The sequence below is a fragment of the Lonchura striata genome, chromosome Z (genome assembly GCF_046129695.1).
Source record: "Lonchura striata isolate bLonStr1 chromosome Z, bLonStr1.mat, whole genome shotgun sequence".
Lineage (NCBI taxonomy): Eukaryota > Metazoa > Chordata > Aves > Passeriformes > Estrildidae > Lonchura > Lonchura striata.
In genome coordinates, this window is record NC_134642.1 from 37,148,501 (window position 1) to 37,176,249 (window position 27,749).

Consider the following 27,749-nt stretch of genomic DNA (forward strand, 5'->3'; position numbering starts at 1 on the left):
GAATCGAAAAAGACTGATAAGCTTGGAAGAAGAAACAATATAATGAAATAGTGATGCAGAACAATGCTTAAAAAAAAGTCTAAGCTCTGCTGACTATCAGGAGCGTAGTCTTGAGGTTAGGAAGGTGATTCACAGCATTGCTAAATATAGTCTTAAAATATGCCTCCAGGTTCTGTTCATAAATAAGAAAGCTTGATTACTTATCATGTATAATAGTCTCTATTCTTAGTGGAAATGCAGACTGCTTGTTATATTGTGTATTATTATAATCACAATACTTAGCATACTGTGTATTATTATAATCACAACATAAATGCCTAAAACTAACTTAGGTTCTTTATTTTCCCTAACGGACATTCATTAGTTTTAAAACTGTCCTTCCCTTTATGACACTCGGAACTGCAATTCTGTGTTATGAAATTTTTTCCATATTTAGACAAACTACTTTATAAAGAATAGTATCAGTCTTCAGAAAGTGTGAGACAGGATCTACATTATTCAGGCATACAACAAAGTCACTACACACAAAGACCTGGTATTAAATACACAGATCTGCTCTATCCTAAAACTTTTCCATACAAACTAAGAGGGATAACAAACCTCAATGAAATTTTGCATCAATTTGGAAATAAGCACATTATTTTTACTACACTAATGTAACTGCCCATTGCAATTTCACATTTTAAAAAAAATATAAGTGGTATACAGTGCTACTGTAGATATTACACATACTGAAAAGGAACATCATGCAAAGAAGTACAGACACTAGAAAACACATTTCCTAAGATTCACACAGAGTGTGAACTGAATTGTAACTCATGTGAACAAACAAATGAACTAAACTTGAATATTACACAATAACTAATCTAAACTTTTGTGCACTTGTAAAGCAGTAGTCTCTTAGCTCTTAACCAGAAAAAAATAAAATTAGTCTGAGAAATTGTACCATTTTATTTGGATACTTAAATTCATTGAACATTGTCATGACATGGCATTTGTAAAGTTGGCAGTAATGAAAAAAAAACAACATTTGGCTGTATAATGAATGCACTATTTATAAAGAAATATTCTTCACTTAACTCACACAGCTAAGTAACTGACATACAGGAGTTACTTGTACAATATAAGTAATTCCTTATTACAAAATTCAGATGTGGGATTAAGCCAGTGTAATTCAACAATCTCTTTTTATACTGCAGCAAGTTTTATAAATTGAAGTAATATTTCCTTTCAAATTTTGACCCACTACCCCAAATAAAGAAATAAATGTTTAATCTTGTTTCAAGTGCTCCAAAATGATCCTTTAAACAAATTATTTTTCAAATTTTACGTTTTTTCCACTCTGGCTTGTCTGCTTCATCTTCTTCTGGTTCCACTTCTGCAAAAACTGTTTTTGGCTGCGTTCTAGAAAACATTAAAAAGATTAAAATAGTGGTCAGACTACAATACTTTATCAGAAACTGTATTAGATAGGCACTAGACACCAACAAAAGACACATACAGACACTTTCAAAAAAAGAGCATACTAGGCTTGACCATTTTTTATTTTTTGACAATAACCTATCAACTAACCTTCTCAGAACTGAAGAAACCTGCAGCTCACAGACAAACAAGCACAACCAAACACACACATCTTGCAAGTATTATTCCCTCATTAGCTTACAATCAGTATCTGTACATTCCATGAATAAAATTAAGACAGAAGTGAGGAACAAATACATTTAACTCCATGCTAGAAAAGCAGACCCATTGGACTCCTCATTCCATGAAATTTTGAAAAGAAACTTCCATTTTGATACACTATAGAACAACAGCAGCCAGTAAGTGGAAACAGAACAGCTAAGCCAGGTTTCCGGCCCAGCTTACGCATGAAAAAACAGCTTCTCCTCCAGAGACTTTATCTAACACTACTGTAACATAAAAAATGTAATGAGCTTCATATGAGAATACAGTGTATCTGACAGTCAAGTTTGATGGTATCAAGTCCTCCACTCTTTGTGTGAACTTTAAGTACCACTTAAATTTTACAAAAGTAATTACTGATTACTTTCTAAATGAACACAGTATCAAGTAGCAATTCAATAAATTGTTTGGACATTCAGTTCCCTTGTTTTACACTTTGACAACTGCATGGTCGCCTTTTCCAACTTAATTCTCAGCATAATCACTGCACAGCTGAAACTATCAGATTTCTGATGCTGATGGTGCTCAACTTCTCAACATGACAAAGTATAAAATGCACCCAAGGCAGTCATCATCTCATTACAATATTAACTAATGTTTTTGTATCAGTCTAAGGATGTGAAGAATTATTATTAATATTATGATAACTGTTATTTGGCAAGCTCTATAAAATGCATAAGCCTTACCAAAATTGTGCCTGCCTTACACAGGCAAATAGGCAAAATCCCATGCTGCCTCTGACTTCAAAGAGTAATAGCAAGCCATCCGCTCTTACAGAGCAGGATTCTCCACATGTTAAATATGTGACATAAATAGGTTCAAAATCATCAAAACTCGTCAAAGACAACTCTCCTTACATGCACAATCTTTCTATTGCCCTGCCTGCCCCTCCATCCTCCAAGCTTGGAAGAAAGGGTCATGCTGATAATTCCAGAGATGGCCCTACTGAAGAACTCTGACTGGCACATGGTCCCTGGGTGCAGGCTGTAGCAGACCTTGCACTCAGATGAGGACCTATACTGTGGAAGTTAGATGAGTCTTTCTGCTGTCTATGGAAAGCATAACTGAGATTTTAAAATATTTTCCAGTTTTAAAGTTTTATTATAAAATAATTGCATAAACTCTACTTAACCCATTGCTGAAAAAAGAAGTTAGGGGAAAAAAAAAAAGGAAAAACAATCAACATTGAATCTAAAACAGACACCAGGGATGAAGGCTTTATTGGCTGAAATACTGGGTTTTGCTAGCTGCTGAAAAGGAAGAATGTATGGAATCTTCTCTTTTTTCCAACAAAGACATACTGACAAAGGTTTATTTAGCCCATTTTAGCAATGTACCCTCCTTTCACCACAATAGATGAAAAGTATCTAAATGTCCTCTAGGATGACCTCCATATTAGGAGTTTCATTAGTAAAGCACAACTAATCAAATGGAAACCTAGAATTTCGACCACAAACCTGTAACTGTCATAATTCAGATAAACACGTCCAAGTTAGAGGAATGAATACGTCTGTGAAACAAGCAGCAAAACCTAAGTTTTTTCCAGGATACAAGTGGCACTGAAAAGGGGCACAGACTTCAGAAAAGGTATGTGTGCTACTGAGTACAGGAAAGCTGAGGCAGGGGAAGAAGAAGAATAAAAGAAAAAAAAAAAAAAAAAAAGATAGAAACTGTACCATAAGTATTCAGCTAAAGCAAAAATAGGCAGAGGAAGTCAAGTCTGCTTGCTACCTCACTTTTTAAAATTACCATGAAATAGCTAGAGCCTCAGCTGAAATGTAAACTGTTCCACAAGCTGCATAGCTGTAACTGGGGCACCCAGGGTGATTCATATGCCTAACCATTTTAAAACACTGGTTTTGTTATTGCTTTATCAGCAGTGATCATTTAATCTAATTTAAACACTTTTTTTTTTTATGCTTAGTAACTGCAGTAAATGTAGAAATTTGCTGTAAATTCATACAAAAAGTATCAAAACAAGTTTTCTTCTATTAAGTATTCTTATTTCTGAGGGCCGTGTTCTTTTTCCCCCATCAAATTTCTCAGTTTTATTTATACTTGACTTTGGGATATGATTTCAGTTTGTCTGTTTGGTAGATCCCATGGCAGAATACTATGGAGGGCAAAGAGGCCCAAGGAAAGTTGGTAGGTATTTTAGGAAATCTCCTCAAAATAGTTACATTTCATCTGCAGAAAGTACAACCTGGCAGTAGCCTGGCATGGATGCATATGGATTTGACTGTGATAAACCACACACTCCAAAAGGGAAGAACACAAAGGAGGCAAGGACACCCTCAGATAAAAGCAGCAGAGGCATTACATGAACACAGAAGAACAGAGTTAAGAGAGCAAAGCTTAGATGGAACTGAAACAGAAAAGAAATGTGAGAGGCAAGAACAAAGGATTTCTACAAATACACTGTCAGCCAAAGGAATGTGAAGGAAAATGTGCTTTATTGAGCAAGTGAACCACTAACAAAACATATGGAAAAGGTCAAGATACTTGGTGCTTTTTTAGGCTCCACCTTCCCTGAAGATGTCTGTCCTCAGGCCTGCAAGCACATCTACACTATAGCAGAGACTTTGGTAGGGACTAAATTATTTCCAACAGGAATAGGAAGACAGAGTTTATAGCTCATTGGACATGTAAAAATCCGTATCACATGCGTGGATCCAGAGGTACTGTGGGAACTGACCTATGTCATTGCAAGGGCACTCTGTCATCACTGAGGTGATACGGTGACTGGGAGAGGGTCGCAATGGCTAGAAAAAGTAATCATCATCTTTGTGAGGGATAAAAGGAGGATTTGGAGAATTTCAAAACCTCAGTTCTTAGGAAAGCTATGTAATGAATCTCAGTGGATTCTTTACATAGCTGTCCTGCAAATTGAGGTTGCGCATTTCCAGATATATGAAGGACATGAAGGTGGTAAGGAACAGCCAGCACAGACTTAGCAAAGGCACATTGTGTCCAGCAACCAAATTGCTAGAACAGCCTGCCCAGACAGGTGTGGGAGTTTTCATCCTTGAGGATATTTAACCTTGGTTGAGCAAACCCCTAAACAACCCAAATCTAACTGAATCTGAGCAGTGAACACACTTTAAGCAGGAGCCTGGACTAGATGACTTCAGGCATTCCCTCCCTATCTAAGTTGTTCTATGATCCTGTGTTTGCACATGACTGTCAGCTGAAACCAGTATCTCATACACTGAAAAATGCATTCCTATTGTGGGTTATGGTAACAGGCTGCAAACAAAAATGGGAAAACAAACTAGCATGATTTATTTATACTATGTGCTCCTCTTTACTTCAGTGGTTTTCAAGATATTCAGATATGCAGACCTCTAGAAAATTTCCAGGGGCCACAAAGACTGCTTTAGCGTCACCATAATCCCTCTGGTTATGGGTTGTTTTTCTTAATTGCTTTTCAGAGATCCAGTAAAAGTAGCTCATTGACATGTGAGGATCATAGACTAGCAGATAAATAATACTGCAGCAGCCCAACCAGCTGGATATGACAACTACATATCACAACATGTGACTCATGTCAAAGTAACTTCTAAAATTTGTGTTTATATTGCACTGAAACAAAGAAAAAAGATTTTCAAGCATGCTTGGAAACCAGAATAATGTCATAAAGGTCACTTCCAGATGGAAAAGTTAAGGTTTTCAGCATCAGGCGCCTTTTTTGTTCTTTATCCCATCAACCAGCTTGACTATTTTCTAAATCGCAGGGGCTTCCCTAAGTTTTGTAAATTAGAAATTTACAAAATAATATTTAGGATAAATGTAAAAATGCATGCCAACAAGACTGCTATTACAGGACATTCTGCTCAGTCCTGATTTTTCATCTAACCACATTTGAGCCATTATATGACTAATACTTCACAGACTGGCACTGCCCTTGAGAAAAAGTCCAGTGAACACAATACAGCTACAGACTCTTGCTTCAAGTCATTCCCTTTCGACAGTGACAAGCAGCAATGAAAAAGACCACAAAATAGGGGTAACAAAAAGTTATTTTCAGTAACTCCAGTTTACCTCATTGAGGAGGGAAATTTCACCCTTGCTTTCTCTCTGGTACAGAAGAAAGCTGCATCTGATTAGGCACTCAGCTACAATGCTTAGTTATTCTTGCTGATCCTTCAGAGGGACATCTGAAGTCATTATAGTATATCTGTACAGCTGTGTTAAAACAAACAGCTCACAAAGAATGTATTTTTCAAACAGTTACAACTGATGCCTCAAGTTCCTTTCCTGTAGTTCTTTACTTGAAATCTTCAATCTGTCCTTCCTTTCCTTTCACTCCGCTGGAATGGCTCTTGCCAAGGACACTAACAAGCCTTTTCCTGAGAAATCTCAAGATCTTTTCCTTATCCTCATCCATTATAACTTTTCTGTTGTGTCGATGACATCTTATTTGACACTTTATTCACACTGGGCTTCTGTGACATGTCATCTCCTGATCAACATGTACTTCTTATCACCCCCAGTATCCTTTTCAGCAGCATCTGTTTTTCACCCATTCTTCTGCCTTTTGTGTACTTCCCTCTCGTTTTTGGCTCAAATGTCAGGGGGAACAGAAAGATCAAGCTAATGATAACAAGTTTAAATTTTTTTCAAGTGATAAATAATACAAACGAATATTCAGCTCCAAGAGTAAATCATCATGTTTAACACCAAAAAAGATATATTTTTACACTGAGTGCATAAACTAGAAACAGAAGTAATGTGTTTTTTAGAAAATTTACTAAAGTGAAAATCATAGAATCATAGAATGGTTTGGGTTGGAAGGGACCTTAAAGGTCATCCAGTTCCAAATACCCTGCCATGGGCAGGGACACCTTTCACCAGACCAGGCTCAGAGCCCAATCCAGCTGGGCCTTGAACACTGTCAGGGATGATGCATTCACAACTTCTCTGGGCAACTTGTTCTGTGCCTCACCTCACTCCGAGTAAAGAATTTCTTCATAACATCTAATCTAAATCTCTCTTCTTTTAGTTTAAAACCATTTCCCCTTGTCCAGTCACTACCCCTGCTATGCAAAGTCACTCTCCCTCATATACAATTAAAAAAACATTAAATCTGTTAACTGATTGAGAAAGATGTAGCCACTATGGATCAAGAACAGACAAATTAATCCAATAATCATATTCCAAGTTATGAAAACTGATTAACCAGAAAAGAGCATTTCTTAATCTTCTCAGTCTAAAATTATTTAATAAATATCACTTTAGAAAATGAACTAACTGTAGTTTCCTTACATATTTTCTGAAGAAGGAGAGTGAAAATTTTATGTACATAGACAGCACAGGACCAAATGCCTTGTCAAACAAAAGATATATCAAGTGGATAGTTTTATACCCTGTTTAAGTAAAAATTTGCTACAAGAAATGTGGAAAAACTGGTAGCAGAAGAATAAAGTAGTAAAAGAATAAACACTATTTTAAAAAATGAAATATACTGGATGGATGGGTTTTGGGTCTTAAGACAGCATATGATTTAAAAAATGTACCAGAATATCACCTTTCCTAAATCTATAGTCTAACTTATGCTACAGCTAAAGCATCTGTCCAGTATACAAACCAGTATTGTAGGATAATTTGGATCAATTACTTACAATTTGCATATTTTATTAAATATAAGTCTGTATGTAAATCTGTAAAATGCATTTTATGTACAGGTCAAATATCCATGCTTTGTAAATAGGACATAATTATAACAGCATATATTATTGTATTATATATATTATAATAGTACAGCTTTATGTGGTTGTTAATAGAGTCCTGAATTTCTGAAAACTAAGAACACAACACACTCAAGTTTCTGCATTTCATTGTCTAAGATATTATTAATACAATTATTAGTGCTTATTATTATTATGTTGTTGTTATTGTTGTTGTTGTTATGGTTAATAATATTCTTCTTGCTTGGGAGTTTTTTAATGCTCTTTGCAGAGAGTATATCTGAAATTGAAGCTTTTAAAGCAAGAATAATGGCTTGAGGCTCTCATCCTCACCAGGATGAGATTTATCAGCTGACAAAGCCATCAAGGCATCATGCTGCTGGCTGCAGTCCAATTCCCCCACATACACATCACCGTCTGGTGTGTAAGTTAATAGCAGTCTGGATGTGCATCCTGCCCACTTCTCAGCCAGTTCTCCTCTTCCCCTGCAGCCACATCTTTAACAAGGAACTGTAATGAGAGCTGGCCACCTGACACAGTAAGCCTCCTCTAACACAGCTTTGTTTTAAAACTTTCATGTCTACTACACTGCAGGTGTTGGGGATGAAACTTAATATACAATCAATGAAGTTAGTAAGCCAAAAATATGCTGAAGTCAGAAAAGAAATGTCATCATCTGAAAGCTGTGATTCTGCGGGGTTACCAAGGTTTTACCACAAAAATCTTGATAAGGCTCTTTAAGTTATGTAACACCTGGAAACATATTCCTTTATGTTGAAATTCTGGTAGGAGATTTTATCAGCTTTTAATTTTTACCAGCTGCAATTTTTAATATTGCTGTATGTTTAAAACCAAGTTAATTCAGGCAGTTACTTGGGTCCTCATGTAGTAAAAATTCAGATAAAAATTTATGACAGTCAAGAAATCATCCTGTCATAACACCATATAAATATTTTGAAGGTTTAATCTAAGAATCAGTTGGAACTAGAGGGTGTTCTAGAGGTTATATTGGGATATATCCCAATATATCAATGAGAAAGTACCCTATTAAAAAGTATATTGCAGTTTAAGACACTGATTTGGAGAAGATTCTAAACTCAAATCAACTTAGAAGCATTAAAATAACTTCCAGCACTGGCAGGTACATTTTAGAAGTGGAAATATGAAATTTCAAAAATTTAACCTCCTGGAAACTCCTATCTTTATAAAAGAGTATATTCTTGGTTTACATATTTGTGGCAGCGATCCAAAAAAGGCAAGTTATAGCATTAAAACCATCTATTTTAACTAAACTCCTACTGTCCTCTAGAAATATTACTTGTGTTCTTAATTATTTCCTTACTTTGCATATGCTGGAGCCACCCAGTATGGATTTTCCTCTGCTTCCTTCGCATGACGTAAAATGGCCTCTCGAGGATTGCTGTCATCTGTCTTGTCCAGGGCAATGTTCTTGACTATATATGATGACAGGGTGACCCCATGAGTCCCAACACGGCCACCACGACCTGTGGCATGAAGAGAAAAATATTTAAGAAATAGGCAGAGCCTGTACCGGTGACCTGGTACAAAGAGGTTATTTAAAATGCTATATGAAGGGTTTTACCTAGGGCTGCATTCAGGTGGGTGTTTACTGATAATGTAACTCAAAGTAAGCCATTGTAATTGCTAATTTTTTGCAGGCAAGCACTCCAATGATACATCAATGAGACACTACCCATACATCTATAGAGTAGAGTCACCCCCAAAAAATGTAAATCCAAATGAGTGTAGAACCAAAGCATGATGGCCCCTTTGGCATACAACCGTTCAAAATGATTATGCCTAGATTACCTGCTCCTGCTACTGGAGGCTCAGGTTTGTGAGACTTCATGGGGTCCAACCTATCCTTCTCCAGCTGTTTCCTCGTGCTTCGTTGTCGTGGTTCACGGAACATTGGAAGCGCATGGGCTGAAGGGTCACAGTTTAGACAAAATTAAGTGTTAGAAATTCTATTTTCATTGTAGCATTTGAAATACAAATTGGATTCTTTCTTGCAATGGAAAAGGTGTCAGGTGTAGCCTCCCATATTCAAACAGTGGTTTACTGAGTTGTACTTTCAGGCATTTCTTTCTGCTGAATTTTTTGCGGATGAAAACAGTCAAATATCTGGGTTCCTTCAGGCAGGAGCCTTTAATCTGAAATACTGTTTACACAGTTTATGCATATTTCATTCATACCTCTGTCAACTTTAGTATTGTGACCAATCAGTTACTCTTTTCTGAACTTCCTATGTTTCTTCAGCTTTCTCATATTCTAAGAGCATGACAAGGCACTTTATACATTTTGGATATGACAAAGAGTGGAGCAGAAACCCCTCAATAATTCCAAATGTGATTTTAGGCATGTGAAGTCACAATCATGTTCTTTCTTAAATAATCAGATTAATCACCACTGGAAAAATATCGTAACTGTGAAAGTCTGGCTAAATTGTCAGGATTTAGAACTTCTATGTCCTCATAAAACTGCTATCTTCAGTCGCAGTAATAGCTTTGATCCACTCAGCAACAGAGAAACACCATGTTCATAGACATGGCTTTCTTGCAGAGAGGCTTACATCTCACATTCAGGTGTGATACTGCTGCTGTTTCCCAAAACCTTGGAAATTGTGCAGGGGTCAAATGATCCAATAAAGACAAAAAATAACCAAACAAATCTTAAATTTAGGATCATCTCTATACCGAATAACAAAAAAAACCAAACAAACAAACAAAAAAAAACCAAACAAACAACAAAAAAAACACCACAAACAACACCCAAACATCAGGGAGCATTCAGGCACTTAGCAGTTTGAGTTTTCAGCTTGTGTAAGCCTGTTCAATTCAATTTATTAGGTTGAATGAAGTCACAGCCTAGTGACACACAGCAGATCTTTGGAAACAAATGTTTAAGTTTTATTTTTGCAGATTTCATTAAGTATGAAATGCCAGGGACAATTATCTGGCAGGCATTAAGCTTGATCAGTTTCCACAGAGCATCTGAGGTGACTAATGCACAGATCCAAGCTTTTGCCATTTGTGGAGTCAAGGCTGTCTAAGGGAAAACCATGCTGTGTATTCCTGTGTTTTAAAAGTGACACTTAATCCCTTAAAACAACATTCCTGCATTTTAAGTAGCCATTACAGGCAATTCTGATATTAAAGAGCAAGAAGAAATCTGATAGGAAAAAAAAAAACCTAAAAGAAAAAAGAGGGGGGAAAAGGAGAAGATAAAAGGGGTCAGTTCACTTTGCAAAAGCACTTCAGAGATCTTTGGATCTTCCTAATTCTATCTGTAAACTTAAAGACATCTAACTACTGAAAATTTCCAAAATATGAAAAAAAAAATTTAATTTTCTGAGCAAATCCTTACAATGTTTTTCTGCATTGATGTATATGGAAAGCATCTTTATTTAGTTTCAAAATTATGTGGAAGAAACAGACAATCAGCTAGAATTCAGTGATAAAATCCCAAAAATGTGCATAACTTGGGACTATATTGTTCAATGACATTTATAAATGCCACTGAACACACAAGTTTCACTTAATTTTAAGCAGAATTTGCTTTAAAAAATCACAGAATTTCTTTAGAATATAAACACTAATGACAGTGCACACAAAGCATTACAATAAAGGATGTTGTAAGGATGGATTAAGAGCACCCAATGAGGATTAATACCCCTGATCTTTGGCAGTTGTTACTTAAGTTTGCCCCAAAAACTGGAGCTGTACATCTGCAGCAGTAATGCAGGCTGGAGACAGCTGTGGCTAGAAAGTGCCCACGATGGGTACCTGGAACCAAAGTGGCTTGATATGGGTCTTGTTACCAAGACTTCCACACTCCCTCATTCTCAACCTCTTTTTGTTTATTATGCTGCCAAGCAACTTGTTTGTTTTATAGAGAAATGGTTTTAATATGTTTAAAACCAAGACTACTAGAAATCAGAACTGAACACCCTGGAACTGGAAGATGATGAAGAGAAGCAGGACACCACAACCATGTGACTGTTCTCATTTTATGTGAGGAAACACTATACAGGGCAATGCTAATAGGGATGGTCAAGATCTCTCAGTTAATTCCCTCATTCTATTGTAAAATCTGTCATTGGAAAAAGGCAGATCATTGAACATTTTATAGTAGCAATGATAACTATTTCTTAAATAAGTTCCCAAAAACCTCTGAGGCTAGGGATATTTAACCTATTTAAAACCCGGTATAACTTCAGTAAATTACAAATTTTGAAAAATCATTTGTTATTTGTTCAAGACCTATCTCCTATCTCTGATTTTGTAACTGGTACTGCAAAATGGCAAAACTATTCCTAAACCCATCCACATCCCACAATTAAGTTTTGGAACCTGAAGTTGTAAAAGAGCTCCAAAATTTCTGAGGCTTTCAGAAGCACCACAATCAAGAAACCAACCATTATTAACAACCTTACAGAGAATACAGATTAGATGTACCTTTCTGTTTGTGCAACACTATAAAAATTTTGTATGAAGCACCAATATATGACACTAGTGATCAATCCTAATGAAAGACTGGCTTTTAGAGGAGAAAAAATAAAGCTAAACAGTCTGCAAATAATTACAAACCTAAGAATGAGCTAAGGATTCTACTATAAAGATTGGTTTAAATTTCTTACGTGTTATAATGTAATCCTGCGTGAGAGTCTCTGCTTGTCTCTCTTTTCGTTTTGTTTTGACCACACATAATTTTGCTCCCCTAGGAGGAAACAGAGCAGTTCAGTTAGTCTGTTTATATCAAACAGAAACAGGTTTTTATTCAAGACAGTCTCAACAAAATTACACAGCACTCTAAATAGTCATGAATGTGTGTATCTTTGCCTGTTCATGCTCATGTGAAGGAGGGTAGGGAGATTACAGTGTTTCTGTTATACGGCGGTTTATATGACATACAGAAATAAGGGTGGAAGATTCATTTCACACTTCATTTGTCCACAGTACTTTAATGTGCACATTGGAAGTGCTGCTCTCCAAACTTGGGCACTCATTTGCTCCTGATATAATTCTTCCTAGGCAGCAGAGTTGGCCATTATCAACCAGAGGTGCCTGTAACACTGAGGCAGGAAAGACTGCATGAGCCTGGCTGCACAGCAAGATTGATTTAAACCAGTGGTATCTACCTCCTTATGGTGAATACCAGGAAACAAACCAGGCACAAAACTGTGCTAGGGTTCTGTGGCCCAAAAAATGATGACGAACTCCCATGTTCTCTAAACTGCCAAAATCAGAAAAATAAAACTTATTTCTGGTAATCTTGTAAACCAGATTTCATCTTAACATGGAAGTGTCCAGGTGACAGTAAGTATCCAGAAAACATTAACTCAGTTTGGTTTAGGATGCCAGCAAAACAAAGATACCACATATATAGGAAGAACACCTTATTTATTCCTGGCTGACAGGAAGGAAGAATGCCCCACTAAATGGCAAAAGAAAATTAATGAAAAAACAAGTATTTATAGGCTACTTAGGCCTGCTTCATCTTAGGCTGGCAAGTCACTGTCTGATAAATCAGTATCATCTTTCCCTTAGATGTACAGACAAAATCCTTATGTGATAAATGAGATTAAAGTAGATGAAAGGTAGGCATGTGTTTCCTTGCTTTGCACATTGTGAAATCGGGTCTTCCAGGATTACTTCATTAGCACTGAAGTTTGGTGCTTCTAAACAGGATTTTTACTTCAAGAAGAAAGTATGCATTATGAAACCTGAATACAATACAAAAACATAAATACAATAAATACCCACTCAGTAACACTTCCTCAGCAACCTCCAACAGATAGGATGAAAGGTTGCTCTTACTGCAGATTTCACGCAATTAAAAAATGAAAGCTTTTCTAAATTCAGGTAGAACAGCCAGCATATTGCAAAAGGAAAAGCCAAGTGGAAAAAGTGCTATTCTTCATAAGCTAACATTTTGGGTTATTTTTTAGTCTTTCTACTGCTGCTGAATAAGTAGAACTCTGCAAAACATGCTACCAAACCAGTTTTACTCATTTCTTAGTATAATCATTAAATCACAGAATCAGGCTATATTTGAGGGAAAAAAACAACAATAAATCATTATTACATACCTCTGGCTTTTGACAGGATCATAGTACACTTTGGCTAAACCATTTCCACTACCAACCATGATCTGGTTCAGCTTGGGATGCCAAAGACAACGCACAACACTCTGAAATACAGTGAGATATTGACAATTAGTTGGTCATTTACCTGGATCTTAAAATTAATATTTACACTGACAAAGACTGCACCACACTGTAGCAGAACCAAGCCTAAGTATATGAATCAGCAACTCCAGAGAAGAATACAACACCAGCATGTAGGCAGGGAAGGAAGTAAAAATTGGTGACAGTATGATAACCAGTGGTTTCTACAGACTATCTGCTGCCAGGATCTTCATGGGCACAGTGAAAATGGAAAGTTAAAGATGGATTTGAAGAAGAACAATTAAGTGCTTCAGATAAGATATAGCGATTCAGGTGCTCATGACTTTTGTACTCTTATTTTTAATTCTTAATTCTTCCACTTCATGCATCACTTTATCTGTTTTTTCCCTTCTTGTCATACACTGTTGACCTTTTCACTTGCTGACTGCAGAAACGGAAGAGATGCTGATTTTCACTCTTGCTTCTTTCTTTCCCACAACACGAAGAACTTGGTATTTGAAGCCAACGTCTCACAGTACTGTCACCCTTCTGGTCAGCACTGAAACTCATTTTCAGACATTAAGAGTATTGTTCTACATGTGACTTTAAATCTCCATGTGAGTACTGTTCTCAGTCTGACTCAGCAAGACAGCACAGAAATTCTAAGACACAAATGTCTAACTCCAGAGAGCCAATCTGCCACAAAGAACAACACATCTTATCAAAAACAGAAAAGAAAGTATCTATTTTTGACAGACAGTAATGCCTGAAATGGATATTGTCCAAGGCTGAAATTGGCTTGTGCCACTTATGTAACAAATGTATCCAGAGCTAGCAAGAAGCATTATGTTGTTAGTATTTCATGGAACAATGCTCCCTTTTCTAGTCTTCCCTTTCTTCTCCCTCCAACTTCCCAGTGCATGTTCCATACTATTTCTGGTTTAGTCCAGCCTCCATTTTTTTTTAATGCTATGAGACACATAACATTAAAAATATTGAAAAAATTCTGAAGCCCATTCAGCCATCATTAATCAGAACTTCATTTTACCACAGCATGATGCATGACACACTCCTAAGCTGTTTTTTCTGCTTTGTATTCTCTTTTAGGAAGAAAAACTGAGTGAGACAAAGTTTCTTTAATCAAACAGCCATTTTTTACAAGGTTCCCCAGCAAAGCATCCTCCCACATACACACAGCATACAACAGTATATTTTCCGTTTTACTTACAGGTACAAATAAATCTGGTTTGCTTATTACAAGACAACTACAGAACAACATTTTTAGAGATAAACTTGAAGTACACAATACAGAGTTGCTAATAAGTTGTTGGATTTAAGTAAGAGTCTTACATATTGTTATGTAATGCTCAAAATGCTAAAGTAACTCTAAACACCAGAGCTAGTAACAAATATGGAAGGTCAAAGGTGGGTGGCCTTTTCTTTTATTAATATTTATTGCATGTGGTTAGCCAGCCTTTTTAAACTCTGCAGTTAATGTGGTTCTCCACTTTCTTCTGTCATGTAAATGTATTTTATAGCATGGTAGTGGATACCAGCCAACAAAAACAAGCGTGAGACAGTGTGGCTCAGCACTGATGGGGTTTGCTGAGTTTCTAACTTGTCAAACATGCACAGCACACTTAAAACCACCATGGCACGTGCTACAGAGCAGGCAAAAGAAACTGTCATTAAATGTAACCCTATAAATCTTTCAAAACCATAAAACATTCCCAGAATATAATTTGTTAAAAACTAAACAAACTCAAGTTCTGAACATGCAAGTAATTTTATCAATCCACTGGTATATAAATCTACTTTATAAGAAATAATAAAAACAACTTCTGTGCTTTTTACATTATTTTAGAAACTGACTATACTTCAAAAATACCAAAATACTGAATCCCTGAACTATATCCTAAAAACTTTTTTCAATAATTTAATCCTAAAGAAGTCGAAATTCTAATTAACTGTACAATAAAGGGGTGATTGTAAACTAGGTCTTAATACTGGAAATGAAGGGTAAAGAGAATCTTTATCACACAAAAATAATGAACACTTAAAGAGCATTTATTCTTTGATGCATCTAACTTCTCAACTGCTTCCACTTAGAATAACTCAGGTAGACATCTTTATCCCTGGAAATGCTAAACATCAAATTCCATCTCAAAGAAGGTCCTACCTCCCAGCTCTTCAGGCAAGGAAGTATACAGACAAATAAGTGTTTTCTTGCCTCTGCCTACATGTGCACGTAGGTAGGTACTGATATACTGAAGTTTTCACAACTCTAAAATAGTTGGAAGAGAGCTCTGGAGATGACTGCTTCAACCATCTTTCTCCAAGAATGGTCATATACTAGAGACAGCTCAGGATATCACCATTTGTTTTTTAATATTTCCCAGGATGGAAACTCGACAGCCTCTTTCAGCAACCTGCTTCAATGTACAACCAGCCCTACCATTAAAAAACCTGAAAACACAACCACAAACCGCAAAAAATTTTCTTTAATTTAAAACAAGAAAAATTTATGTAGATTCTGAAAGGGAAAAAAAGTCAGGTCATGGCTTAGCAAGTGGAAAATGTCTTGTAACAAAGAAGAATGATAAAATGTAGAATGTATCACCCCATAAACATCTTCAACATTTGAAAATAAGACTTCTGTGATGGCTGAATGCTTTGGACACTATGCTTTTGGAGCATGAAGTACTGGAAGCCTGTCATAAAAAATCCTGAAAATATTTTTTCCATAGACTGATGTGGCCAGCTTTGTGATTACAAGAAAATTACAAAAGATAATTACTAGTAACAATTTAAAAGTTGTTTTGTACTTTTGCTATGCAAAAGCATTAAGTTCTTCAAATTAAATCAATCTGAAAAGCCTTTGGCAATGTCTATTGCATATACAAACACAGTAGCTTGCATTGGGAAATGCTGGGAAAACATTGTGAAAGTATTTTTGTAAAGACAGACAGGGAAAATATTAAAAATATTACACGAAAGAAAAACACTGCAAATTTACTTTCTTGATTCTCACTGTGAAAGAGGTTAGAACAGATTCAGTGAGTGTCATTGTCTGTAGACACTTCTGAGGTGGTTCCCGGATTGTCTTACCCCTATCAGTCTGTTCTCACCGCTGTATTTCCCTTTGAGTCAAGTAAACAGAGAGCTGTTGCTGCAGGTAAACAGTAAACAACACCAAATAATTTTTCTGTCAGGTTATTATCCATATATCTGAGCTCACTAGGCAACTACACATACAGCTTTTCTGGTACTGAGCAAGTCCTAGTGCTTTGACAAAAGTTAGCAGCTGTGTCTCTAAATGAGAAACTGAAGCCTCATTTTCTGTAACACAGAATGAGATACTTATTCTGACCTAGGAATACAGCCCTGTGTTCAACACACATAGGGAAGAATAACTGAGGCAGATCTGACAGCAAGCAAAAGCTAATTATCTGAACTGAAACTTTCCAGAGCACTTGGGCAACACCCTGACAGGAGTAAACAATGCAGAGAGGGCATTTTACAAGGTCAGCAAGAAAAGATTTACATGATTTGTGACACAGGAATGGAAAATTTACCCTCTAAGATGAAACCATGAAGCTGGTATGGTCATGAAAGTACAGACTGATGTCAAGGACTGGAAAAATTTTCCTGGACCTTTGCTTATAAATACGGTTTGAGACAGCAGCAGGAAAGACAAAATTCAATTCCCTGGACCACACTTCAGATAAAACCACTCAGTTTTAGAGTGTGGATAGAACTGATCCAGGATGGGAAGTACAGACTCAGAGGGGTCAGTACAGGTCAGGCAGGAAAGAAAGGTTAATAATTTCTAGTAAGAGGGACTATGAATGGTTAGAGATCACACATTGGCAGTGATTAGCTGGATTGAGAAAGGTTTTGGAGAGCATGTGCTGTGATAAAATATATAAAGAAAAAAATACATAAATGCATTAATTAATGCTACATAATACAGCAAGTATTCTTAGTTGTAACTCAGTGAATTGCAGAGTACATACAGTCTTCACATAAATGTTACATCTTAGACCTAAAAGATTTTTTCTGCAGCATTTCAGAGACTGAGCAGTCACTTAACCTTACTAGTATCTTTTGAATTTACCAAAATGGTTGCTCATAATGAGGTTGCTCATTATGTAACAAAAAAACATGAACATATATAAAGAATGTCTCTTGAAAGTATTATTCACCTCTATTCTCTTTCACTCTGCTGCAAAAAAATAAGAAAATATTCAGGTTTCTGTCCATCAATGCCTTCTTGAATTCCTATACTAACATTTTACATGTCTGTGTGCTGGTCTGGTACAAAAGAATTGAATTGTTTTTTACTTGCTGCATTTCAGCTGATATCCAACAAAATCTCACTAACTTTTTATGTAAATAAGCCCCATGATTACAGTTAATCTTTTTTGTGTTAGCAAAATTTTATTTTACACACATATATGCGTGTACGCCTATGGAGGTCATAATTGGAACAAGACTGGCATGATAATGATTCCACCATTTTCCAAAAAATTCCAAGAACTTCCACATTTTGGACATAAATAGGAATCACTATACACTTCCAGAGCACTTAGGTCAACTGGACTATATTCTCTCCTTGGTACTGCAAAATGAAAAGTAAATTAGAGGGGCCATATTTTACAGTGAAGTTTTAACTTCTTTTCCCTCCTTCAGGAGGTCTTAGTGCTTCTCAGTCAGGCATTGTCTTCTTTCTCCCTAATGACAGTTAAGTTTTAAGGTTAAGTACTATGCAGTTATCTTTGAAAATGAACATTTCACGTGGAGTGCATTTTCAGATAATGCATATATCAGTTTTTCAAGTTCAATACTAAATATTTCTCCTGCCATGCAGGGAAGAGGAAAGAAATACATGCTTCCCTATCAGTTATGCACTCTGGGAATAAACATTTTCCATTTTTCTTTCTTTTCACTTCAGGTACACACTTTCAATCTTCTCTGATTGTTCTTGACTTTCAATTGGCTTACACATTTGCTCCAAAACACCAGATATGATAATCAGTAAAGAGCAGCTATCAGTCTTTTAGGCAAAGTTCACTGAATTACTGTCTTCTCCCATTGTTATTAGTGCAAACTATTTAAATGAAAACACTGACAACAATTCTGCTTTGCAGACTGCAATCTATCTACTTCCATCCCTACATGAAAATACCCTGAGAAGCTGGAAATCTCTACCGAATGATTCTGACATACAGCTAATATTCATATTTACCCTGGGCTGAATGTGCAGCCAGCATTCCACCTGGGAAACTCACCAGTCCAGGTTCCTGATGTCAGTTTGTAGGGGTGCCTTGGGACTGTCTGGGCAGCACAAGTTTGAGGTGGGGAAAACTTTGGTCTCGGGTGTAAACAGGGAAAACCAAGTGGTCTTCCAAATAGTCACTAGGAAAACATACTGCTAATTTCAGATAAATACTGAAAATTGAAAGGAACCATGCTAATCCCAGGTTTTCACACATCTCTAACCTATGAAGCAACACTTCATGAACATTTGATGTTTCTTTAAAAGTGTTATTCTTTAGATGAAGTTCAGTAACTCCATGGTGAAGTCGCTGATGTTTTGACAGTTGTTGGGAAATCAGGTGCAAGTAAGAGAGCGTAGGCTTTGCTCTCAGCAAGCACAAGTCTTTCACAGAGTGGCAGGATTTTCTCCTGTGAATTGCCTACAGTCAAAAATTCTTGTATCAACAGAAGCGAATGCAAAAGTAACTCATTATCTCCTACTTTGCTATTGTCAAGGTCAGAAAATGAGAGATTAAATGTTCCAGTGCTTTAGTAGAAGACAATAAACACCCACGGAGGGTAGTAAAGACTTTAGGTGGGACTTATTTAATCAAACTTAACATGTCTACAGTTTTAATCTTTGGAGATCTATTCTTTAAATATCTACAAATGTCTCCCTTTAAAGTTAACAGAGAGAAATAAGCATTTTACAGTGGACTTCAGCTAACATGTTTGAGAGATCTATTTTTTAGGATGGGATAAAATCACAGTCTGAATATGTTTATTTTTCTCTGTTGATTAGAAAAGGAGCCTAGGGTGACTGGATCAGCTGTAGACATCTATATTTGGTCAGGTGAATCCCCACAGCCTACAGAGGCCAAAATAGCTATAAAAGAAAAATAGAAAACTAATGAGGATCTATATTACAGCATGTTGTGCTACTTTGATGAAACTCCACAGTTCAAGATAAAGAATCCTGGTACCGTATTGAATACTCATAGTGCAGAAAGAATACACCAGACACAAACTTCTAAAATTGTCCAACAAATCTTGAAAACCTTAGCTTCAAAGATCAGGTGTAGCTCTGGAGATAAGTAAAAACAGAACAGGGGTTAAACTGAAAAAACTCTGTATTTGCCCTTATTGCTTACCCTTTTCCTAACCTATAATCTAATAAATAATTCCTCAGAATCTGTTCTGAAGTTATACAATAAAAAAGTGCAAGCAAGAACTGCTGACCTAAGAAAATATTTTCAGTCAGGAGAAGAAAAACTTAAACAAACCTCTCTCTCCCATGTGAAAGCTTTGCTTCAGTGGCTGTGATGGTATGTGATGGGCCGTTTGAACGGCACTGCTTGGATTTGCTGCATTTGGCTGTCCAGGCAGTCAGACAAGGGACATGTCAGCAGGGAAGATAGCAAACATGTAACATGACATTCTGACTGTGGTCGTGGATTCTGTAAGGACAGGTGACCCCAGCAGTTGCTAAGTAGGGCTTTTCTGACTGAACTGAGTATTTATCTTAAATGGAGTCACTACAAATTCCAGTCTTTCTGAAAAAACCTTTGTCTGTCAAAATCAGTGCAAGTATGCATGCAGTTAGTTTATTTAGCACATCTAGTCTGTCCTTTCTCCTATAAATCTGTCTGTCCTACATCCTTATACTGAAGAACCGCTCGCATTATCTTTTGCACTTGCAGCACAGGAGCTCAAAACTCAATAAATAATACTACTTAGGAAGCTTAAAATAAATTCCCTTACAAATTAACATCATCTGTTACCTAAGATTGCATTACATTTGTATGTGAGAGGGGTAAGCAATTTCAAACTTGGACTGGTTAAAGAACTGAAATCTCAGTGTAGCCTTTCAGCTTTCTTTTCCATAGTTCTAGGACTTGTACATTAAGTCCTTCTGATTTTAAAATTATGTCTCCCCATAACAGAAGGGAAATGTACAAAGTTACACCTCTATTTATTTAATACAGTTTTGATATATTTGAATAAAACATCAAATGTTTAGATGTCATCTGCTGAAGACAGCTTCCCACTACCACAAGATTGTTCCCCATTCCTGTTTGGTTACTACTGGTTTTAAACAACTTCTGTGATTAGGAAAGATATTAAAGCAGGGGCTCTCAAGCTTTTCCATTTTACCATAAAGGTGTGGAACTATTTAGAAACTTCAAATATTTAGACTCCTGTGCAGTGGATACGAATCTAGGCTTAGTACAAACTTTCACAGACATGTTTTATGTGACTCACCTTTTTCATGAACCAAAAAAAAACCTCTGCCATGTTTTATTTTATTTTATATATCCCTTCAAGAATGCATACACTACTTAAGAAGAGAGGAAAATTAATCAAAATATACTAAAAATCTCATGATGAGGAAAGATCCATATGCATTCTAACTTAGAGGCAGTCTCAAAGATCTCAATGCTTTAAAAGAAAACACTTCTCACACATACTCCATAAAGTTTAGAAACAGGCCCTAAGGACTTTGAAGCAAGTGTTCCAATACATTTTCACCCAAGTTAATAAATTCTCTCCAGCTCTAACCAATTAGAATTTAAAGGAAAAATTAAAAAAAATTCAGAAACTTGAAATTCTAATCCGTAGGTAACGGCAATCTTATCTGCAGAAGTACCATAATTTCTATACAATAATCAAAGATCATTGCTAATGATGTCAATTCCTACTGCACACTCTGTAATCTCTTTCCACTGGTGTCTTAGAGCAAAGTGGTGATACAACCACCATCTACCTGGCTTGCCATGCTGCTCCACCTGGAAACAGCTGGTCAGCCTCCTGGAAGCACCACAAGAGGGGATAAAACTGTGTAACTCTTATAAAACCTATAAAACCCTGAGTTTTAAAGAATAATTAAAAAGTTAAATAACAGATTTAGAAATATGCCATTTTCAAATGTCTGCCAAGCTGAATAACAAATGCTTTCATCTTGTTTCTTCTTCTGAGAAAAAATACGGTAAACACATGTTCATACTATGTATGCTCTGATTTATAAAAAAGCTGCTCACGTAATAGAAATGTACTAGTATTATATTTTAAAATCTACTGTAAACCCCAATTGCAAAAATCTTCACGTTCATGATTCCCCTGGAGCTCTTCCAAGGAAAAGAGCCAACTACAATAAATAAGGTGGGATGTTAGGGAGTATCTACAATGTAGTGACCTGCTATCATCAGATTTAAAATACTCATGAGAATACAGTAGTGGAAGAAAGAATATTAATGTTTTTCCCTTGTGAAACATGACTTAGAAAATGTGTGGAAATATTCAATAGAAAATGGACCAGAAATGAATAAAACTCACAATTTTCCATGTAGAAATCAAAAATACCCTAAAAATATATTCTGAGGCCATTATTTTAAAGAAGGATTTCAATACAGAAACCATGGATAACAGTGCTGTACCACTCAGCTTTCAAGGTACAGCTATAAAGTATCTTTTTACAAGAGCATGAAGCCACTGAACAATATTTTCCTTTTCTGAGGAACCAAAAAGTAACTTAATCAAGGTGGCAACCTGTTTCCCTTGTAAGTGCAACTGCCAGGCATTTTCAAAAACCTAGTCTGTTAAAATTACAGCCACACTTTTGTCTCTCCATATATCATAAACTAAGGGAGACAACCTTCATGTGCACTCCCACTCCCTGTTACAGGGACAAAACCCTCACAGTTTATTACCCTGCATACCTCAAACCTCTAGTGACATCTCCCCAGAACAAAATGCATACTGCTTCAGGACACACAAAGGGAAGGATCACGTTGTCCTTATATTTATGGAAGCAAAAAATAAAAATTGACAGGTCACCGCATTATAAAAGAAAACACATTCCCTGTGATTCACCTCTTATACTACGGGGTGATTTTGTTCACTTGAAAAAAAAATCATAAATTTACTGGGCCTTAAATATTGTATTAACTTGCCTAGTGTGGAAAATATGGATTTTCCTTAAAAATAAACCAAATGGTTTAAAACAAACAAACAAACAAACAAAAAACCCCAAAAAACACAACAACAACAACAACAACAAAAATCAGAAGTTGCATGATGATCTCTTCCAGAAGTTTAAAGAATTTAAGAAAAGCTTTAAATCTCAGTGAAATGAGCCACAGTGGAAAAGCCCTTTACTATATTACTGCATTACTGCACCTTATAAATAGTAAATTATATTGCTTAAGGTCAAGGAAAGAAATACTGCAATTTTATATCAACCAAGCATAAAGGATACTGGAAGGTTCATATTCCTTACTCCTTCTTTCCTTTTCATTCTTTCATCTAAAAAGAAGCTTTATTTATAGCTTGTCTCAGAAGACCTTCCTGAAACATCCCTTAAGAGTTATTTTCAGAAGTATTTAATAATTTAACTTTTGCTTACATTTGAGAAACTAAGAAAATATTGAAGAATCCTCCTAACAGAAATAGGTTTCCCAAAACAACCATAAATATATAGTTTTGGATTGTTGCTTATTTACAAAATTCTGTGGAATAATTAAAAAAACTTACACATCTCATTTTGTAATGTAAACAAACTCATGATCTTGGCTCATTTTTAAATTAAATTATTACTTCAATTTTCATTAAAAATCAGCAATTCCTTTAACTATACAACTTCCCTTTTTTTTTTCCCTCCCCCCCTTTCTCAGTGTCCATTCTTGCTTGGCAGTAATGGAGTGTAATACTTGTCCCTTCCATATGGGGAAAATGAGGACTCTACTGTTGCCAAGATCAATCTTGTCTGTAATAAGAATAACTACCAGGAGATCCTTTGGAAGTAGCCAAATGAATGACAGACATGAGAGTGATTCAAGTGCCTATCCAAAGCTACTTTAAACTAAACTGACACTGGGGGGAATCTTGTGTACCCATTTCTTTTTTCCATACTCTAGGTATTTGTAACTGGTTCCCATGAAGATCTCATGCTTGCATAACCAAAGCAAGAATTAAGAATAAATCCTCCCTGGCATTCATCTGGTAGTGAAATCTCCTTTCCCTTCCAGACTGCATATCCCAAAGATTAAACCTCATTCCAAAGCAGCTACAGGTCTTCCAGACTCTCACACTACCTGACAAATAAAAAGGGAAACAGCCTCTGAGTTTAAGGACATAAACTCTGTATGCCCATATTCTGGCAGTATTGTTTCCTGACATCTGTTTACGTCTCCTTATCCACGTAAACAGAGCAATGAAAGGTTCTGTGTGTCAATTATAGGCCTTGCATCTTAAATAAGCCTCTAATGCTCAAATTGAGAAAGTCCAATAAACTTCTTTTATTGTGAACATTTTATGAGAGAGTGGAAGAACCTTTCATAAATAATACTATCGAGATAGAAGAGAAAGAGACAGAAAAACTATGAAAAGGTTGCACATTCATAACAGGATATTTTAAAGTTCCATTAAAAAGAGGGAATTCTGTACAGTTTAGTAAACATGACCCTTGCCACAGTACAAAGCCCTCAGAATCTCTGATTTTACCTTTACACACCAAGCCAGAACAAGGCTGGGGCACTGCACATAGAGCGTCAGCTTTCTTAGAGTGGCAGAGGCAGGAGCTCCAGCCCTGATGTAATTTTGATGCAACCTGCAGGAAGTAAAGGACCCTGCCATAACCTGCAGCACGGGTGATTTCTCTCCTTGATAAATTCAAGGAAAAAAAATTCACTGAGGCTATTACTTGCAAAATTCCTCTATCTGCATCAATATATCTCAAAACTAGCAGTCACTGGAAGCAGATAGGATGGTCATAGAAGAATCAACAGTTTTGTCTTTGTCCTGTTCACACCTCCTCCAGCTACTGGCCAGAGACAGAGCCTGTGGTCTCCAGGTGTTTTGACATTAGTTTTCTTCAAAAAGCATTGCTATTCATCTGAGAAGCTTGAATTATACAAAAGTCCCAATACCTACATGGTGGGATGGCAATCAGGATGGCATTCGGGAGTGGACACAACAACACAGCTGTTTAAGCACATATTGTGGCTGAGAAACAAACAAACAAACAAACAAAAACCCAAAACACTAATACAAGAGCAAAAAAGCAAATTAATATTCTGTAACCAGCCACAACAGCAGAAACTAATCAGACTGTTAGTCCATTAGTAAAACCACAAAGTTTCACTCCAGCAGCTCTGAAACAGTAATGGATTTTCCCAGGAAAACTTGAAAGAAAAGGTGAAAAAAGGTTTGTGTGGTATGATGGAAAGGAATGCCAGACACAGCTTTGGTCAAACATTCCCATTAAATATTTTCTCATTACCCACTAAGTTCACTCACAGGCCAATTTCACTGGCTATTTACCAAGGAGGTTTAAGATAATGTTTACTGCTCTTTACTGCTTTTCAGTCTTGTAGGCTTGCTGGCATTTCCCTTCAAAAAATCCTTGTGAAATTAAAAAAGTAACACATGAATAGTTTATACTTTTTCTTATACTGAGAAAATCTCTGTAGATTTTCTGTTATTCGGATCATATATATTCTACCACTAAACTGCTATACAATTGCCTTCGGAAAGTTACTAAAGATTTCTTTTTTCTTTAGCAATATGGACTCACTGAAATAATTTCATTAGAAATGAGAGTAAATCAGACTCTTTGCAGAGACAGACAGTGGTGCATTTGTGCTTTTATTATACATATAGCATAGCATAACTTCAACTCTGCAATGTCTAAAAAAACCCAAAAGAGTAAAATTACATATTTCAGCCCTAGGTAACATGGAAAATGTAAAGAAGTATAACACTTAGCTGCAGAAAACAAATTGAAATCTTGGATAACATTATGTGTTAATCTTTAATTACCCTAAATGCTAACTGCTATTTTTGAGAGTATAAGGCAAAAATGGAAACTAGCAAAGCAGCTTGTAGAAAGAAATTACCGCACTGCTGAAAAAAATGCTTTGACAAACTACACACAAGATATTAATCTCCCAGTTTACAGACCAATGATCTTTCCAACAAACAGCATTTACTGCTTACAAAACATAAAAGCCAGCTTCTTGAACATTCATTTGCTTTTGGCATGCCTTTATGCGTTTATATTTCATCAAGCATAGTAATTTGAAAAGAACAAGTAAAGAACACTAATGAAAAAGCCAAAATATATAAACATCAGAAAGACCTTGAAAAAATATACTGCTTTTATTTTGTAAGACCACTTACAGGAATGTTTAGATTCAGATGATATGCTAAGCTGTGTTTTCCTTAGATGTGTAAAGTTGTAAGCTAGACAGACTTGTTGTACAGGTATTGGTGGTGCTGACTCACTGAAAATTATGTCATAAGATCAGTATTTGTCTAAATTCTTTACCTATTAGTTCCATTATTTTTATTTCCACTATATGCAAAGCAGTCTTAAATTTTCTAACTACAAATGAAGAAAACCTGCAGCACTAAAATGCTGTAGACCAAAGTGATTTACTACAGTCTTAAAAAGTACCATATAAATATCAGCACCTATACAAATTTATAGTATAAAATTATGAACCTGCTTAGACTTGTAGATATACTTAAAATTTTACCATATTGGCGGCCCCAATGAAGTTGTTTATTGACAGTATCTTACTGTTGGGTCTCCATTTCATGTCTCCTTTGCATTTTTGAAACAAAGATCAGAAATTTAGCTCTTAACACTAAGAGAAACTGAGAGCAAAGGGATCTTTTGTGGACTCCCCTGTAGCACAATCTATCTTGGGAGGTAAACAGACCCTTCATTTCCAAGACTTAGAAGACAAAGTTGCCAAATGAAAACGAAAATTTATTTGTATGCAATAAAAGACTGGCAAGCAGTATTTCTCACTATTTAAGTGGTTTTGCAGATACAGGATCTACCACTGACAAGCTCCTCCCTCTTGCAGCCTTAGAGCTTAAGTGATGTTTCTGCACACTGTTACTGACATGACCACTATGAAAAGGAGGTACCATCATGAGCACCTCCAAACACTCAGGTCTAAGGAATTCAAATTCATTGTGAATGGAATTATGAAACTATTTTGTTTCTGGTACCCACATACAGGAGAGCTCCTACAAAAATCTACTTCTTGCACTTTATCTTATGTAGTTGTTTTCCTTTCCTCTGTCATGAAGTTTCAGAGGAGATGCTGAGGCATTCATGTTTTCTTTCAGAAAAAGGTTATACTTGGTTATTATAAGGCTTGTATCAGAAAATAAAAATCCCCAAGAAATTCACATGAGTTTAGATTGGTTTTTAGTTTTGTATGTTCCACAGGAGAAAAATATAAAAGCCAATTTCTGCTGTATTTGGAGAAATTATTTATTAGTAAGTAAAACCTCCAAAGTCATATAAAATCCCTTTCTATTCAGATTATATGTTTAAGATGAAAACAGGTGTTCTTCTGTGCTAGGAAAAAACATGTGTATTCCTCTTTGGTAAGAATTCAGCATTTTTAATTTCCAAGACAGCTACACCGAAATTATAGATATAAGAAATCCATCTGTAAGCAGATTTCACCTTGGAATGGACTAATGGAGAAAGCAGGATTTAAAAAGAAAAGAAAATACAAAGGTGGTGGTGTATAAACTACATCCAGCAGAAAGAGATTTGGTCTGCTGTGCTAGGAAAGCCTGTTGTGCTCACTTTAAAAAAGTTCAGAAGGAGAAAATGGTATCCTAAAACAAAGTGACAAAATTGCTAACCTGAAATACTCCAACAACTAAAGGGACATAAGCATACACTGCCATACTTATCAGCGGCACTTCTGTTGTAATTTCACCCACTCCTATAGTGTATTATCACCTGTAAGTTTACTGTTATATCACAAAAGTAAAAGGACCTTTTAATCTATGGTAATGAATTCTTCCTTTCTTGTACAAAGAAATAGGTGGTCAGTTCAAGCCATGTATAGACCCTTCTGTATTACAGGTTCACAGCTTCAGGTTTTTATAGTAACTGGTGA

General features: G+C 36.1%; 1 protein-coding gene across 2 annotated transcripts in view; it reads right to left on the reverse strand.

Annotated features, from left to right (window-relative positions):
• Positions 1 to 931: 931 nt before the first annotated feature.
• The window catches only part of WDR70 (WD repeat domain 70), a 126,891-nt gene continuing 100,073 nt past the window's right edge, over positions 932 to 27,749 (reverse strand). For both annotated transcript variants that reach the window (XM_021551634.3, XM_021551628.3), the window contains 5 exons: positions 13,483 to 13,583; positions 12,031 to 12,110; positions 9,201 to 9,317; positions 8,713 to 8,875; positions 932 to 1,404 (listed from right to left, as the gene is read on the reverse strand). In XM_021551634.3, the coding sequence (XP_021407309.2) occupies positions 1,320 to 1,404; positions 8,713 to 8,875; positions 9,201 to 9,317; positions 12,031 to 12,110; positions 13,483 to 13,583 (546 nt within the window). In that variant the 3' untranslated portion in view covers positions 932 to 1,319. The remainder of the gene's footprint in view (positions 1,405 to 8,712; positions 8,876 to 9,200; positions 9,318 to 12,030; positions 12,111 to 13,482; positions 13,584 to 27,749) is intronic.